This window comes from Peromyscus leucopus, chromosome 8b (genome assembly GCF_004664715.2).
Source record: "Peromyscus leucopus breed LL Stock chromosome 8b, UCI_PerLeu_2.1, whole genome shotgun sequence".
NCBI lineage: Eukaryota > Metazoa > Chordata > Mammalia > Rodentia > Cricetidae > Peromyscus > Peromyscus leucopus.
Genome location: NC_051086.1, coordinates 41,896,756 through 41,910,783, shown reverse-complemented (window position 1 = coordinate 41,910,783; position 14,028 = coordinate 41,896,756). Strand labels below are relative to the sequence as shown.

Sequence of the window (14,028 nt, the reverse complement as noted above, 5' to 3'; positions counted from 1 at the left end):
TATCCTTTCAGTAGGTGGCCAGCCTTGGGATTGTACATGTCTCTGGGTGGATGAGCCACTAGGAGATCCAAAGTCCTGAGTGGGCCCCTGCCTAAGTGGACAGACCTTTACTCCCTTGAGGTGGTGTTTTAGATAACTAATCTTCACTCATGCTTAGGTGGCCACCTGCAGGGCACAGGTCAATGTACAAGCCACAGCTTGAGTCTCAGGAAGTAACACCCACCCAGCAGACACAGTTTTACAATCAGAAGAGAACAACTTGCTATATAGAGTCTGGCTTGATTTCTACTGTCTGCCCATGTGTGCATACAGGCCCTAAAATTGCTATTATTTGTCTGCTGAACCCACTGTTTCTGCCTAGGTAGGAACCAGACTGGACCTCTTGTGCAGACAACAGGTGCATTTATACCCACAAAAGTGTTCTTCCAACTCCTTGGTCATTTGTATGGTGTTAAGGCAGCCTCAAGGATAGGATTCTGGTCCCTAGACCCAGTGCCTTCAGGTAGACTGGATGGATGCCCCATGCTGGGGCCACAGAATCCCAGCCTAACCTGCCCTCAGTGAGATGATACAGTCTACTTTTAAAATACATTTACTTACGTACAAAGTGGGTTGATACAAAAAGTAGAAGTAACCAGATATCCATACACACACACACACACACACACACACACACACCCCTAAACCTCAAGGGCCTGTACTGTGGCAGCAGAAACAGGAGTCTGGCCTTAGGCTTCTGGGCAACTATATCTTCCTTGGCATGGGGGCAAGACAAGGGCACTACCTTCACAGAACCACTAGTCTCTGGTCACCTAGGACCCCACTCCTCAGCTGCCTGGAGTGGTTGCCACATAAGTTGCCTCCAAAAGCAAGATAGATCCCAAGGTCCAAGAAGCTTGGTTCAGAATCCTACCACCTGCGTTATCCCAGATAGGGATGGGATGGTTTGAGCAAGTAGGGAGGGGGCTGGTAGCCACTTGGCATCCAGTGACTACTCTTTATAGACCCCACAAAGCTTGGTGGTGGGCAGGGTCCCAGCTCGGGGCAACCAGGGCTCTGGTGTCCTTTGGTCTAGCCACATTCTCAGTCATCAAAGCCTCTGTCTTGTCGTTTGCGGGATGGGCTCCTTCCACTGTCCTGGCTATGTCCCCGCTTCCTCTTAGAGCAGGGGGAGAAGTCAGAGTCATGTCTCTGGTGTCTGGGCCTAGGAAGACAAGGACAACCAGACACTTGAAAGGGGTCTCTCACCCTACCAGGGATCCCAACAGGCCTGGCCAGCTTTGCCCCCCACTTCCTTAGTGCCCCTGAGGTAGAGTTGGGCCTAGCTTACCGAGCAGGGGAGGGAGATGATGGGCAGCTGTCAGTCTCCCTTTTGTATTCTTTGTCTTTCTTCTTCTTGTGTTTCTTGTGTTTTTTCTTCTTGTGTTTCTTTTCTTTCTTGCTTTTCTTAGAGCTCTCTGTACTGCAAGAGAGAATATAAAGGGTCTAAGTGTGAAGGACTGGAAAGCAATGGGACTAGGGCAGGGTCCATACCACAGCACTGTGCACTGGGAATGTCTACATGTTGTGAGTTTATATTTGTAAATGAGCTTAATTTAGGCTCCTCATCCGCTCCACAAGGCTAAGCTTCCCTCTGGAAAGCTGCTAACCTGGGTGCCTCCTTTTGGGAGGTGGCGGGGGAGCCAGCTTCTCACTATGCAGGCTTGTGTAGCCTGGAACTCACTATTTTACTTAAATACAGAGTTGAGTCAACACAAAAGTAACCAGACAGGCACACACTGCTAAATCCCAAGGCCTGGAAACCAGCTGGTGGGAACTCAGAGATCAGCCTGTCTGTCTACCAAGTGCTAGGATTAAAGAAAGGCAAGTGCCCCCGCTCCTGGCCTCATATTTTAACTGCTCCACTTCCCATCAAACTGGCCCTCCTGTCTGCAACCATCACCCTGCTGGGTCACCAGTGGCAGCTTCTGAAACTCCATCCCACTGTCTGGCTCCTGGGCTTCTGGATGGGTAGGCACATCCAGCCTGGAGGTGGAGGCCCAACAACTTAAGTAAAGCCAAAAGAGCTAAGGCAGTGCTTGGGTCCTTCAAAAAGGCCCGGTCACCCAGTCTCTCCTGTGAATACACTCTTAGTGCAGTGTCCTCACGCCCACGCCTGGCATAGTTCACACAGGATGCCAGCAAGAGACTCATTGACGCACATGAGTAGGCAGAATAGGGACTCAGACTCAACCTACTCCAGTTCGGCCTTGTCCTCAGCACGGGGCTTCTTCCTGGCAGCAGATGGGGCTGTGCTTGGGCCTTCGCTGTCCACGCGGTGGTGCTATATGAGAAATTCAGCTGTGGGGAGGGACACCCAGGGAGTCCCGCCCCACGTCTCCCAGACACCCCCAAGCCCAGGATCCTGAGCATTGGGGTTGACAGGGTTTACCGTGAACACTGACAGCCCAAGCTTGGCAGCCTCTTTGTCTTCCCGGGATAGTGCCACACGGCCTGCGGAGCCACTGCAGAAGACAGAGCATTGAGGACAGTTCTGGACCACCACCCAGTCCTGCCCGCTTCTCCCCAACCCGCCGCACCTGGCACTGCCCAGGCCCAGCAGCCGGTCCACGCCCTTCTCCTCAGGGTCGCCTCCTTCCCGTTTGCAGATCTCCACGAAGTCCTAAGGGAACGCGGGGTTGGGGGAAGTTGGGGGGCAGGAGGCTCTAGACCGGTACAGATAGATCCCCTCCCGCCCTGCGGCCCCCCAATCCGCATCCCAGACTCACCTCCTTGCTCAGGCCGGTGGGCTGTTTCCTCACGTTCTTGTAACCGCTGCGAGGATCGGGGGGTGCACGTCAAGGGGGCATGCGCCCCTGTGGCCTTCCTGCCCTGCCCTGCCCACATCTAGCCCCGCCCCGGAGCCACCCAGATCCCATCCCCGGAGCTGGCAGTCGCCCCGCAGCCCCGGCACTCACAGTGCGGCCAGCAGCGCCTCGCGCTCCGCCTCGCGCACAGCCGCCAGCTCTTCCTCACGGCTCGGGCCAGCGCACGGCGCACGGTCCTTCGCGTACCAGGTGAGGTCGCGGCCCTTCTGCCAGCGGCCCACTGGCGCCATCAGCGAGTTGCCGAGGTAGTTCTCCCTCTGCTTGTCGGTCTTCACGTCCTCCCAGTTGAACTGGTCCTGCCCGCCACGCACCCCGCCGCGGCTGGAGCCGAACATGGCGTCGGAGACCCTGCACAATCCTCAGTACCCGCAGCCCCGAGCGTCGGGCTCCCGCACCACCGGGCCTCCGGACGCTCGCCGTGACGTCACTCGCGCGCCTGCGCCGCTCACGAAGGTGTCGGCGCGCCTGCGCAGTGTGTGGCTCGGGCAGCCTCAGCCGAGGTCCCTCTTTGCACCCGGTGTTCAGTCCGAACTAGACCCACAGGCGCGTCCTTCATCCCATTACCACGTGTGCCTGCGCACTAGCACCCTGAAAAAAAAACGGCTGCTGTGCCACCTCACGTGTCACGCTTGTGTTAGGAGACTCCGTGGATTGGGATGCCGACAAAGTTTGGTGACACCAGGAGGGCGCCGCAGGGCTTGTGCTTGACGCCTTGCCTCCTGGAAAGCCAGGCGCGCTAACCCCAAAGGTCCAGGTCAGTGCTGAAACGCAGTCAAATAGTGGCAAAACTCCCCGGAACACTGAGGGGCGGATAAAGTCGCAAAAGAAACAGATCAACTCTTCTGTACACTGGGTGGCAGATTGTGGAACGAAAGTGAGATAGAGGCCACAAAGCCCAAGCATCCCTAAACCACAGTGATCTGTATTCTGTGTAGGTGAGACTTTACTGACCTACGAAGTACGAAGAACAGAGCTAATTGCATTTTGTTCTGATTGGGCATGACCAAGAAGTCAAGAAGAACTAGAGTTCTTTGAAGATAGGTTTAGCAATGTCATTTGGCCCTGAAAAGAATCATTAGTTGTACCTGGCAGCCAATGAATGATCGAGTCGTTATCTGGGCTAAAGCTTAAATGATGAGTGCGATTTTTCTGTATTATAGTCTCAACCCTGTCTGTAATAGATGTGTGGCAAAACACACCCCCATTATCATGTTTAAATCTTCCACTAGGGTTGTTCTTGAAGGCTGGGCCTTTGAGGTAATGAGGTAGAGCCTCATAGATTAATGCCCATATGAAGAGAATCCTGGAGAACTCTCTTGCCTTCTGTCACTCGAGTATAAAAATGAGATATTGGCTGTCTAGAACCCAGAACAGATCCTTTGTCTAAACTCAACAGTGCTGGCATTCGGTGAGGTTCTTTTTGTGTTGGGGTTTGAATTAAGGTTATATGAGAGCCGGGTAGTGGTGGCACATGCCTTTAATCCCAGCACTCGGGAGGCAGAGCCAGGTGGATCTCTATGAGTTCAAGGCCAGCCTGGGCTACCAAGTGAGTCCTAGGAAAGGCGTAAAGCTACACAGAGAAACCCTGTCTCGAAAAACAAAACAAACAAACAAAAAGTTATATGAGGATATAATGAATTTGACATGAAAACAGTAACATCTCATGTTGATATTTCTCGAAAAGAGAAATTGGAATGTCAACCAATGTGGTAAGGAACATAAGAATGCCTGGGACCTTCCTCAGCTTCTACAGAATAGGGTAAATGATGTTCCTATACCTTAGATGTTTTTCTGAAGACAAACATTGTTGTGATTCATATAACCTTGAACATGCTGGCCTCTGGAGCAGGCTCCTCTGCTGAACTGCAAATTCGTAACTCTTGTTATCAAAGGAGGTGAAAAATAAAAAAAAAAACAAGCCTTGTCATGCAGACTGCACTCAAGTGCTGGGCTGCCTTAAGCCCCCTGGTTTCCAGTTTTTCCGGCGTTAATCAGGAAAGGCAATTTGGCCAACCTCTCCCAGTTTGTTTTTGAAATAGGGTTCACTATGTACCTCTGGCTGGCCTCACAGAAATCCACCTACCTATGCATCCCGAGTGCTGGGCTTAAAGGTATACTTATGTGAACCACCACATCTCACCATAGCATTTTAGGGACCTATCTTGAGAGCAGTTGGATCACTCTCTTGTAAGAACTCTTCTGTCCCTGGGGAAACTTCATATAATTCTACAAGACAAAACATGTATAAAATCTGCAACTTTGAGAATAAATTACTATTTATAAAGTACCCAGGCTGGTGAGATGGTTCAGTGGCTAGCTCTTGCTGCCAAGCCTAGTGAAGCAAGTTTTTGTTTTTTTGGTGGTGGTGGTGGTGGTGGTGGTTGTTTGAAACAGTCTCTCTCTGTGAAACAGTCCTGGCTATCCTGGAACTCACTCTGTAGACCAGGCTGGCCTCAAACTCACAGAGCTCTACCTGCCTCTGCCTCCCAGGTGCTGGGATTAAAGGCATGCGCCGCTGCCGCCTGGCCTGAAGCAAGTTTGATCACCAGGACCCACATGTTGGAGAGAACCAACTTCCATAATTTGTCCTCTGACAACACACAGGCCACAGTGTGTACGCCACCCTGATAATTAAAGGACCCAGTCTGAGCTAGGCCTGATGGCAAGAGTCTGTGATCCAGGTCCCCAGGAGGCCGAAGCAGGAAGGCTGGAAGTTCAAGGGCTGCCTAGGCTTACAAAGAGATTTGAAAGCTAGTCTGGGCAATTTAGTAGGGCCCTGCCTCAACATAAGAGAGAAACGGAGCCAGGCGGTGGTGGTGGTGGTGTGGTGGTGGTGGTGGTGGTGGTGGTGGTGCACGCCTTTAATCCCAACACTTGGAAGACAGAGGCAGGTAGATCTCTAAGTTCGAGGCCAGCCTGGTCTACAGAGTTCCAAAACGGCCAGGATTGTTAATAGAGAAACCTTGTCTTTGAAAGCCAAAAAATAAATAAATAAATAAATAAATAAATAAATAAATAAATAAATGAGAGAGAGAGAGAGAGAGACTCTGAGACACGGACAGACAGCTATATCTTAATGATAGGTCTTGCCATCCATCCCTAGTCTGAAAGATTACACAAGCTGGCACTCTCTGGCATCCAAAATGGACGAAAACAGCCCCACTTTTGTTGATGTCTTTGTTCTGAACACAGGCTGAGTACCTGCCAACAGCTTGTGAGGCACCTGGTACAAGCCCTGAGTTCATGTCCTGGCTTTGGAAGACACAGCTGGAACCATATCCCTCAGAACAAGATCACACTAGAGATGGATGTATGGCCCGGATGGACCCAAGGAGAGCTGTACAGTAAGGGAGCAGCAGTCATGTGGTCCGCAGTGAAAGAGGAGTGAACCAGCCAGCTCCCAGGGAAGATCTCCAGAAAGCAAGACAGCAGCGTCTGGGGCCCTCACCATTGACCTGGTGTGCTGAGGACGTAGAAAGCTGAGCTGCACTGTCTAACCAGATTGCTTACTAGGTGAAGCTAAGGGGAGCATGGCTATGGGGCTGGGAGGATGTGGGACACGTGTCCAGACCAGTTCCAAGCCTGTGCAGCCCTGAGGAGCCGCCTATTCCAGTGAGAACCAGAATCTGCAGCAACTGACTACAGCCGTGAAGGGTTGGATTCTGACAGGCCTGCTTTTGAAGTTAGGTATTATGTGCACTGTTGCATCTGGAGGAAGCCAGTGGGATCACATCAACATCAAGATGTACAAAGGTTTAGGCAGCTGTTTATTGGCTTTGGTTTGTGTGGCCACTTACTCTGCAGACTGGAGTAGATTAGGAGCTCAAGACACAGCCTGGCCAGATGGTGGTGCACACCTTTAATCCAGGAGGCAGGGGCAGGTGGATCTGAGTTCAAGGTCAGCCTGGTCTACAGTGTGAGTTCCAGGACAGCCTACACAGAGAAACTCTGTCTCGAAAACAAACAAAAAAGACACACAGCTTGGCCACACTCCTGGGTCCCCAAGGGCCGGAAAGTGTTTGACCCTGATTAGCCTTTTAGGGAAGGACCAATAAAGGGAGGCGGTGAGAAAGATCCCTGCAGGCTGTGTGATCTAGGAATTTAACTTGGAGGTTCCTAGGGTAGGCAGGTAGAGCTGTGAGTTGCTGGTTGCTGCTTGCCCACTGTCCACCTGCTTCCCAACTAATCTCATAGCAGTGTTTAAAACCCAGAGGTTTGAAGCTGAGTGTGACGGCATATCCCTTTAATCCCAGTACTTGGGAGAAAGAGTCATGGCTGGTCTACCTAGTGAGTTATAGACCAACCAGGGTAAGACTTTGTTTTAAAAAACAAAACCCAAATAGCCAAGAGGTGTGGCACAAGCCTTTAATTCCAGCACTTGGGAGGCAGAGGCAGGAGGATCTCTGTGAGTTCAAAGACATCCTCACCTGCAGAGCGTTCCAGGAAAGGCTCCAAAGCTACACACAGAAACCCTGTCTCAAAAAACCAAGAAAAGCCCAAACCAAACCAAACCAACAAATCAACAAAACCCCACAGATTTGACCTAAATGGGCCCTAAACCCTCTGATCTGTTTTAGCTTCAGAGTCTTTCAATCTGGCTTTGAACTGGCACATACTTTCCAGAAGTGATGGGTTTCAGGGCTGGACTTCCACATAAAGACAATGACAGGAGGCTATGGTTTCAAGAATGTAGTTTACAGGCAGATGCCTCTCCATTCTTACAAAATGTCTCTGGGTGACTCCCTGACAGAATTACTTCTTAGTCTTGGTCCAAAACCGTTTGTATCGTTCAGTGTCAAAATTGTCAATCATCTCTGGCTCTTCCTCCCTCTTCTGCAAGAGCTGAGCCTCACGTTTTCGGAATCGGGCCCGGCGCTCTTCTGGAGATAGGGAATCCAGGTCTAGGGGCATCTGCATGGGGAGAAGTGAAGGTATGTACATGCCACTGGGGAGAGTCCGGAGAGTGAGTGGGAAGACACCTGGACCTCTTTTACCTGTGCCTTCTATCCTGTGTTGGCCTGCTGGTTACAGATTTGGTTGGCCTTGCTTTCCCTTCAAAACTGTAGTTTGAAAACGAAAGTTTTGAAGGGAAATGTTTTTCTACTCCTTTCCCCTAGACTTAGTGTATGTTTGTTTAAGACAAAGTTTTAATTAGTCTAAGAAAGCCTTGAATTCACAATAATCATCCTTAGCCTCCAATGTGCTACAATTATAGATGTGTACCATCATGCCTGGTTTTATGTGGTCCTCGAACCAAAGGCTTTGTGTTGTGGAATATTGATTGAAGATGTGTTACATTTGTTCATGATCTGGAACATTTGTTTAATGATGCAGAGATGTGCTGCATTCTTTTATGTTGCATATGTTGAACTCTGAAGCTGTTGTCACTGTGCCTTGTCTAAGACACCTGATGGTCTCATAAAGAGCTGAATGGTCGATAGCTAGGCAGGAGAAAGGCTAAGCGAGGCTGGCAGGCAGAGAGAAAAATAGGAGAAATCTGGGAAGAGATCTAGGAGTGAGAAAAGGAGAAGGAGAGGATGCCAGGGGACAGCCACCCAGCTACACAGCCAGGCACAGAGTAAGAAGTAAAGAAAGGTATATAGAATAGAGAAGGATAAAAAGCCCAAAGGCAAAAGGTAGACAGGATAATTTAAATGAAGAAAAGCTGGTTAGAAATAAGCCAAGCTAAGGCCAGGCATTCATAAGAAAGAATAAGCCTCCATGTATCTATTTAGGAGCTGGGTGGCAGGCCCCCAAAAGCATAAGCAAAGAGTAAAGAATAAAAAAACCAACAACAGCTTTGTACCTCTTAGAAAAGCGCTCTACCAACTAGAACACACTCCAGTCCAGATTTGGCAGTTTTTGTTTTTGTTGTTTTTTTGTATTTTTTAAAAATATAATTTATTTATTTTTATTTTATTTGCATTGGTGTTTTGCTGCATGTATATAGACTGTGTGAGGGTGTCAGATCTTGGAGTTATAGACAACTGTGAGCTGCCATGTGGGTGCTGGGACTTGAACTCAAGCCCTCTGGGAGAGCAGTCAGTGCCCTTAACCACTGAACCATCTCTCCAGTCCATTGTTGTTGTTTTTAAACAGACTTGTTAAGCCTCGCGTGGTAACACAGGCTTATAATCTCAACACTTAAAGAGGCAGGAAGATTAGGAGGTCAAGGTGATCCTCAATATGTAAGATCAAAGCCAGCCTGGTTTTCATAAGACCCTGTACCAATAAAAAAAAAAAACAAAACCCAAAAAAGAAATAACTAATTTATTTGTTCTAATTTTGGTGATTGGAGCTTTTGGTGTAAATTCCTCCAACAACCTGTTCCCCTCCTCCTCCATTGTAGTATAGTGACTTTAGCTACATATGCTGCTCCAACCCCAAGTTCTGGCACTGAGGCCCAACACTATGGCTCAGCAGGTACCCATTGAAGGAAGCTTACCGCTAGCATGCGTCGTGGCTCCCGGTATCGGATATGGATAGTGGAACCGTCCTGCTTGACCAACAGCACAGGGTAGAGGCGAGCATAGGCCTGGCGGCGCAGGCGAGTGAATGAAGCTCTGCTGCTATCAGCTCTCCAAGAGGACGTGTGGAGGTGGCAGGGTGCAGGAGAGGCTGTCCTCACAGCACAGTGCCTCAGCAGGCTACAGGCAGACATACAAACACTGGTTGGTGGACAGGGGTGAGCCAGAGGGCACCAAGTGCCAAGCCTGCCAGCCACTGTCAGGGTATGACCGAGAACTGCCCAGCAACCAGACACTAGCAAAGATTGATGAGTCACATTTAGGGACCTCTGTTGAGCTGTCAGCCTAGTCAAAGCTGTCTATAGTGGGTGACTCAGGGTACAGCAAGCCTTCCAGCACTGAGGACGGGGGGATAACAACTCCTTCCTGGAGAGGACAGGGTGTCTTGGGATGTACCTTAGAGGATTGGAATTCCATGCTTACCCAAGCAGGCCGCCCAAAGGCATTGTTTTTCCTTCGAGCTCTGATGGCAAGAGAAAACAAGTCACTGACCCAGATGGAGGACCTGCTAGGCAAGGAAAAAAAAATGTTATTTTTCTACTTGATTATTGTCCTAAAATCCTGGCCTGGAGCTGAGTCAGACGCAGGTGCGTCTCTAGCAGCATATCCAGTTGTCCCTTGGTATTCATGGGGAACTGGTTCCCAGAGTCCCATATAGATAATCAAATTGACAGACTGTCAGCTTTCTGCTGTACAATGGCATAGTATTTGCATTTGATCTGTACACTGGTTCCCATGTGCCTTAAATCACTTAGAACATCTAAAAGAATACAAAGCCAGCTATGGAAGTGCATGTCTGTATTTCCAACACTCTGGAGGCAGAGGAAGGTGGATCAGGAGTTCAAGGTTATCCTGTTACACAGGGAATTAAAGGTCAGGCTGTGTCGATACTTGAGACCCTGTGTCAAAAAACTGAAGCAAACAACCTGAGATTATACCAAAACCATGTAACAGTTATTAAACGACTTTGTTTACAAAACAAAACACCCTATGTTCAATGTAGACTTAAAAAAAAAAAAGTTATCTTCAATCTGTGGTTTGAATTCTCGGTTACAGAAGACCAGGTGTGAGATCACTGTCACTTGCCCTCTGGCCTCGAATTAAAATAGCTCGTGGAGGCTTTTTACAAAAGCAGTTACCAGGGTCCTACCCTCCCAAGACTGAGTAACTCTTCAGCAGGACTGAGGCCCACCCATTCCTGAAGGTTATGGAGTCAGAACCTCTCCCTGTGCGGGAGTGTGTGTTTGTGTTGCTTGGTTCACTTTCTTTTTAACTTAGTTTTCATAACAATACCACGAGGTTACAGACGGGAAAAGAAGCTAGGGCTCCTTTCTCCAATGCCACAAACTCCCAGGGTGGTCTAAGCAGGCGGAAGTCGGGTGTCCTACACTCAGCAACATCAAACCAGTGGGCGAGTGCATGGATTAGGAGGTTCCCACCTCGGGAAGGGAACCGAAAGGAGGGGCCCGCTGCCTCTCGAAAGAGAGGTACGATCCCGCCGGTCAGCCACGACGACGAGGCCCGGGTTAGTCTGTGGAAGAGCCCCCTCCCATTCGCCACACACGACGACGCAACTGGCCCTGCCTTTCACTCCTCAGTGGTGGGGCCGGTAGGGGCCGGCGCTCAAGAGACTCCAACCTGCGGCCCCCACCTTAGCGTCGGAGGGACCTCGTAGACCGCCGTGCAGAACTTTACTCAGTAGGTGGTAAACTGAGGCCGGGCCACGTGGGGCCACGCAGGAACCCGTCCCTGGAGACGATGATCCTCTACCGTGACCCAGATCTCCCGTAAGCGCCCTGTCGCGCGGCGATGACGTCACGCAACGCCGGGCTGTGGTCCTCCGTTAAGGGCGGGGTAAGACCAGGTGGGCGTGGTTAAGGCTGACCGAAGCCTGGTTAGTTGTCCAGGTTCCTCAAATGAGACTGTTGCTCCGGGTTGCCAAGCCTGAGTAGGCAAGACCAGTGCACTACCCTGGCCAGACCCAGTGTGGGCGGGAGGCGGGCGGGACTCTGGGGTCCGGGCTGCACGGCACTGTGCAGTGAGTGGATGGAAGCAGGACAGCCTTGCTACAGGCCCCTGTGCGTCCTTGGTATCTGTGGGAGCCGGTTTTCAGGTTCCTCGTGGCTTTACTGAGCAGGTCCGCATAGAGGATGATTAGGACCACAGGCCTGAGTGCAGGTGTCTGAGATGGTTTGCACTTGGCTGTGCTGGGGGAGGAGGTCTTTTGCGCCACCCCTTGGCGTCTCTATAAATACCCTAGCGCAGAGATAGTCAGGGCCCATTGGAATAGGTTCCTGGCCCTCTTGAGAGTGCCCCGTATTTTCTATCTGTTTATCTCCCAATCTAAATCCCTCTATCTAATATTTCCTGCTGCTCGCACTCAAGAGAGCTCTGGGGAACTGTGGGGTTGGTGGGTAAACGCCCCGCAGGTATCTAAGTTTCCACGCCTGGTTGTTTTCCAGGTTTGTTCTGGATGCGATGGTCGCCCCTTTCTCTCGGCAAGTACAGGACTTGTCTGGGGGCGCGTGGTGGGCCCAGGTCTGGAAGACAGACATCCAAGCGCCAAGTCGGGATGGCCAAACAGCCAACGTGAAGGAGCTAGAGTCACCCTCGAGGATTATCATTAGAGAACAATCGGTTCTCCAGAGTCAAACTACACGACTTCCAAGCATCCGACTGCTATCCGACTGCTGTCTCCCGAGTAGCCCAGCACTAAGGGGTCTTGAAGCACTCCACCGTCTTGAACTTGTTGCCAGCCCGGGAGGGGTGCTGCTGTGCTGGCTGCAGGACTCTCTCCAGGGTTTCTCAGGAGGACTGCAGGAGGTTGTCCATTTTACTTCTTGTGCTGCCTTTAGGCTTTTGCCACATTGGGCCCTGGCGTCATTGTGCCTGAACGTTTTCCTTCCCCTTTCCTGTTTTTTCCTGAGTTGCTTATCTTTTTTCATCCATCTTAGGTTGCACTGTCTCCTCCCAGGGCTGTCTTGCAATGAGAAGTTTTGGGTTTTTTTTTTTTTTTTTTTGTTTTTTGAGACAGGGTTTCTCTGTGTAGCTTTGCGCCTTTCCTGGAACTCACTTGGTAGCCCAGGCTGGCCTCGAACTCACAGAGATCCACCTGGCTCTGCCTCCCGAGTGCTGGGATTAAAAGGCATGTGCCAACACCACCCGGCTTAATATAACTTTTAGAGTTACTTGGGAACAAGCCTAAACTAAGGCCAAATTCTCATAATTAATAAAAAGTCTCGGTGTCATTATTCAGGAGCTGCCAATTCAAAGCTTGGCTATAGCTAAGTCTGGGGGGCAAGTAATGAGGGCATCACTCCCCTGGTAGCAGGCTTGCTTTGAGTTGATGAGGCTCTAAGAACTCATATGTGTCTTCCATTCTCCACTGAACCTATCACTAAATTCTGAGACTCACTTTCACTGTCTGTTTTCTCAATTAGGGAAGCAAAAATTGCTTTGAATACAGTGATAATAAAGAGAATATGGATATGTCTTAAATATGTTACAGGCCAGAGAGTGGAGGGGAAGAAGAATAGGGCTATTTGTTTATCTATTTATTTACTTATTTTTGCTTTTTGTGACAGGGTGTCACTATGTAGTCCTGGCTCTCCTGGAACTCACTCTGTAGACCAGACTGACCTTGAACTCACAGAGATCCACCTGCCTATGCCTCCTGTGTGTTGGGATTAAAGGTATGAGCCACCAGGTCCAGCATAGAAGGCCATTTAAAGAAAAAAAAAAGTTTATTTATTTATTATGTATACAGTGTTCTGCCTGCATGTGTCCCTGCACTCCACAAGAGGGCACCAGGTCCTACTATAGATGGTTGTGAACCACCATGTGGTTGCTGGGAATTGAACTCAGGTCCCCTGGAAGAGCAGCCAGTGCTCTTAACCACTGAGCCGTCTCTCCAGCCCCCACAAGGCCCCTTTTTTTTAACTCACAACTTTAAACCAGACAAAGAGGAGGAAGAGGAGGGGCAAGTCCTCTGCTCTTCATTGTTTCCTTTGTGCTGAACTTTGTGTGAACAAGGCCTTGTCACAGCCCACTTTTCAAAAGAACCAGCCAAGAAGTAGCAAGATTTCTCTTTATGAGCAAGACTGGGTGGCTCACACTTATAGTTCCAGCACTCAAGAACCTGAGGCAGGAATATTGTCAGGAGGGCAAGACTAAAATAGCCTATATAGTGAGTTCCAGTCTAGCTTGGTCTATAGCAAGTTCCAGAACAGCCAAGGCTACATAGAGAGAACCTGTCTGAAGAAAAACAAAACAATAAAATCCCAAATAAATAAATAAAAATTAAGGAGCCAAGAATATTCCTCAAAGTGTAGGAATAAAGTATAGGTGCCTGCTGCCAGGCTTGACTACCTGATTTCAATCCCAGAAACCCGTGTGATAGAATGAGAGAGCTCACTGTTGCAGATATCCTCTGAAATCCACACGTGCATCATGTTACATGGGCACCCCGCCCCCAGACACACACAGAGAATAAATAAATACAATGTAATCTAAAAATAAAAACCAAAACCCTTCACTTCATGGACTAGTGTCCTTCCACATTGGCAATTAACAGATTGCCTCTTCACAGCTGTGATTTTGCCTTTAGCTTGAACATCTTGCCCACAGTAGACATG

The 14,028-nt window shown here is 49.6% G+C and overlaps 2 protein-coding genes across 3 annotated transcripts; both read right to left on the bottom strand.

Annotated features, from left to right (window-relative positions):
• Nucleotides 1-385: 385 nt before the first annotated feature.
• Nucleotides 386-3,302, bottom strand: C8BH1orf35 (chromosome 8b C1orf35 homolog). Its single transcript, XM_028857135.2, has 7 exons — nt 2,958-3,302; nt 2,769-2,814; nt 2,580-2,662; nt 2,432-2,504; nt 2,238-2,323; nt 1,331-1,462; nt 386-1,204 (listed from the first exon to the last, which is right to left on the bottom strand). The coding sequence occupies exons 1-7, from the start codon at nt 3,200-3,202 to the stop codon at nt 1,084-1,086; spliced, it is 786 nt and encodes a 261-aa protein (XP_028712968.1). The 5' UTR covers nt 3,203-3,302; the 3' UTR covers nt 386-1,083.
• Nucleotides 3,303-7,541: 4,239 nt separating this feature from the next.
• Nucleotides 7,542-11,222, bottom strand: Mrpl55 (mitochondrial ribosomal protein L55). Of its 2 annotated transcripts, none has more exons than XM_028857170.2 (4): nt 11,046-11,222; nt 9,818-9,902; nt 9,313-9,514; nt 7,542-7,778 (listed from the first exon to the last, which is right to left on the bottom strand). In XM_028857170.2, exons 2-4 carry the CDS (start codon nt 9,838-9,840, stop codon nt 7,620-7,622), a joined length of 384 nt encoding a protein of 127 aa, XP_028713003.1. In that variant the 5' UTR covers nt 9,841-9,902; nt 11,046-11,222; the 3' UTR covers nt 7,542-7,619. The 2 variants fall into 2 exon arrangements, with proteins under 2 accessions (XP_028713003.1, XP_028713002.1); XM_028857169.2 differs by having other exon boundaries at nt 9,818-9,899; nt 11,046-11,221.
• Between the last annotated feature and the right edge of the window lie 2,806 nt (nt 11,223-14,028).

Excerpts from the sequence above, each read along its gene's own strand:
- C8BH1orf35 (XM_028857135.2), bottom strand. The coding sequence starts at position 3,202 with ATGTTCGGCTCCAGCCGCGGCGGGGTGCGTGGCGGGCAGGACCAGTTC. Across the intron at positions 2,663-2,768 it reads CCACCGGCCTGAGCAAGGAG|GACTTCGTGGAGATCTGCAA; the intron begins GTGAGTCTGGGA and ends GCGTTCCCTTAG. Across the intron at positions 1,205-1,330 it reads TCATCTCCCTCCCCTGCTCG|GCCCAGACACCAGAGACATG; the intron begins GTAAGCTAGGCC and ends TTGTCTTCCTAG.
- Mrpl55 (XM_028857170.2), bottom strand. The coding sequence starts at position 9,840 with ATGCCTTTGGGCGGCCTGCTTGG. Across the intron at positions 9,515-9,817 it reads CCTTTGGGCGGCCTGCTTGG|CCTGCTGAGGCACTGTGCTG; the intron begins GTAAGCATGGAA and ends GTCTGCCTGTAG. Across the intron at positions 7,779-9,312 it reads AGCCACGACGCATGCTAGCG|ATGCCCCTAGACCTGGATTC; the intron begins GTAAGCTTCCTT and ends CTCCCCATGCAG.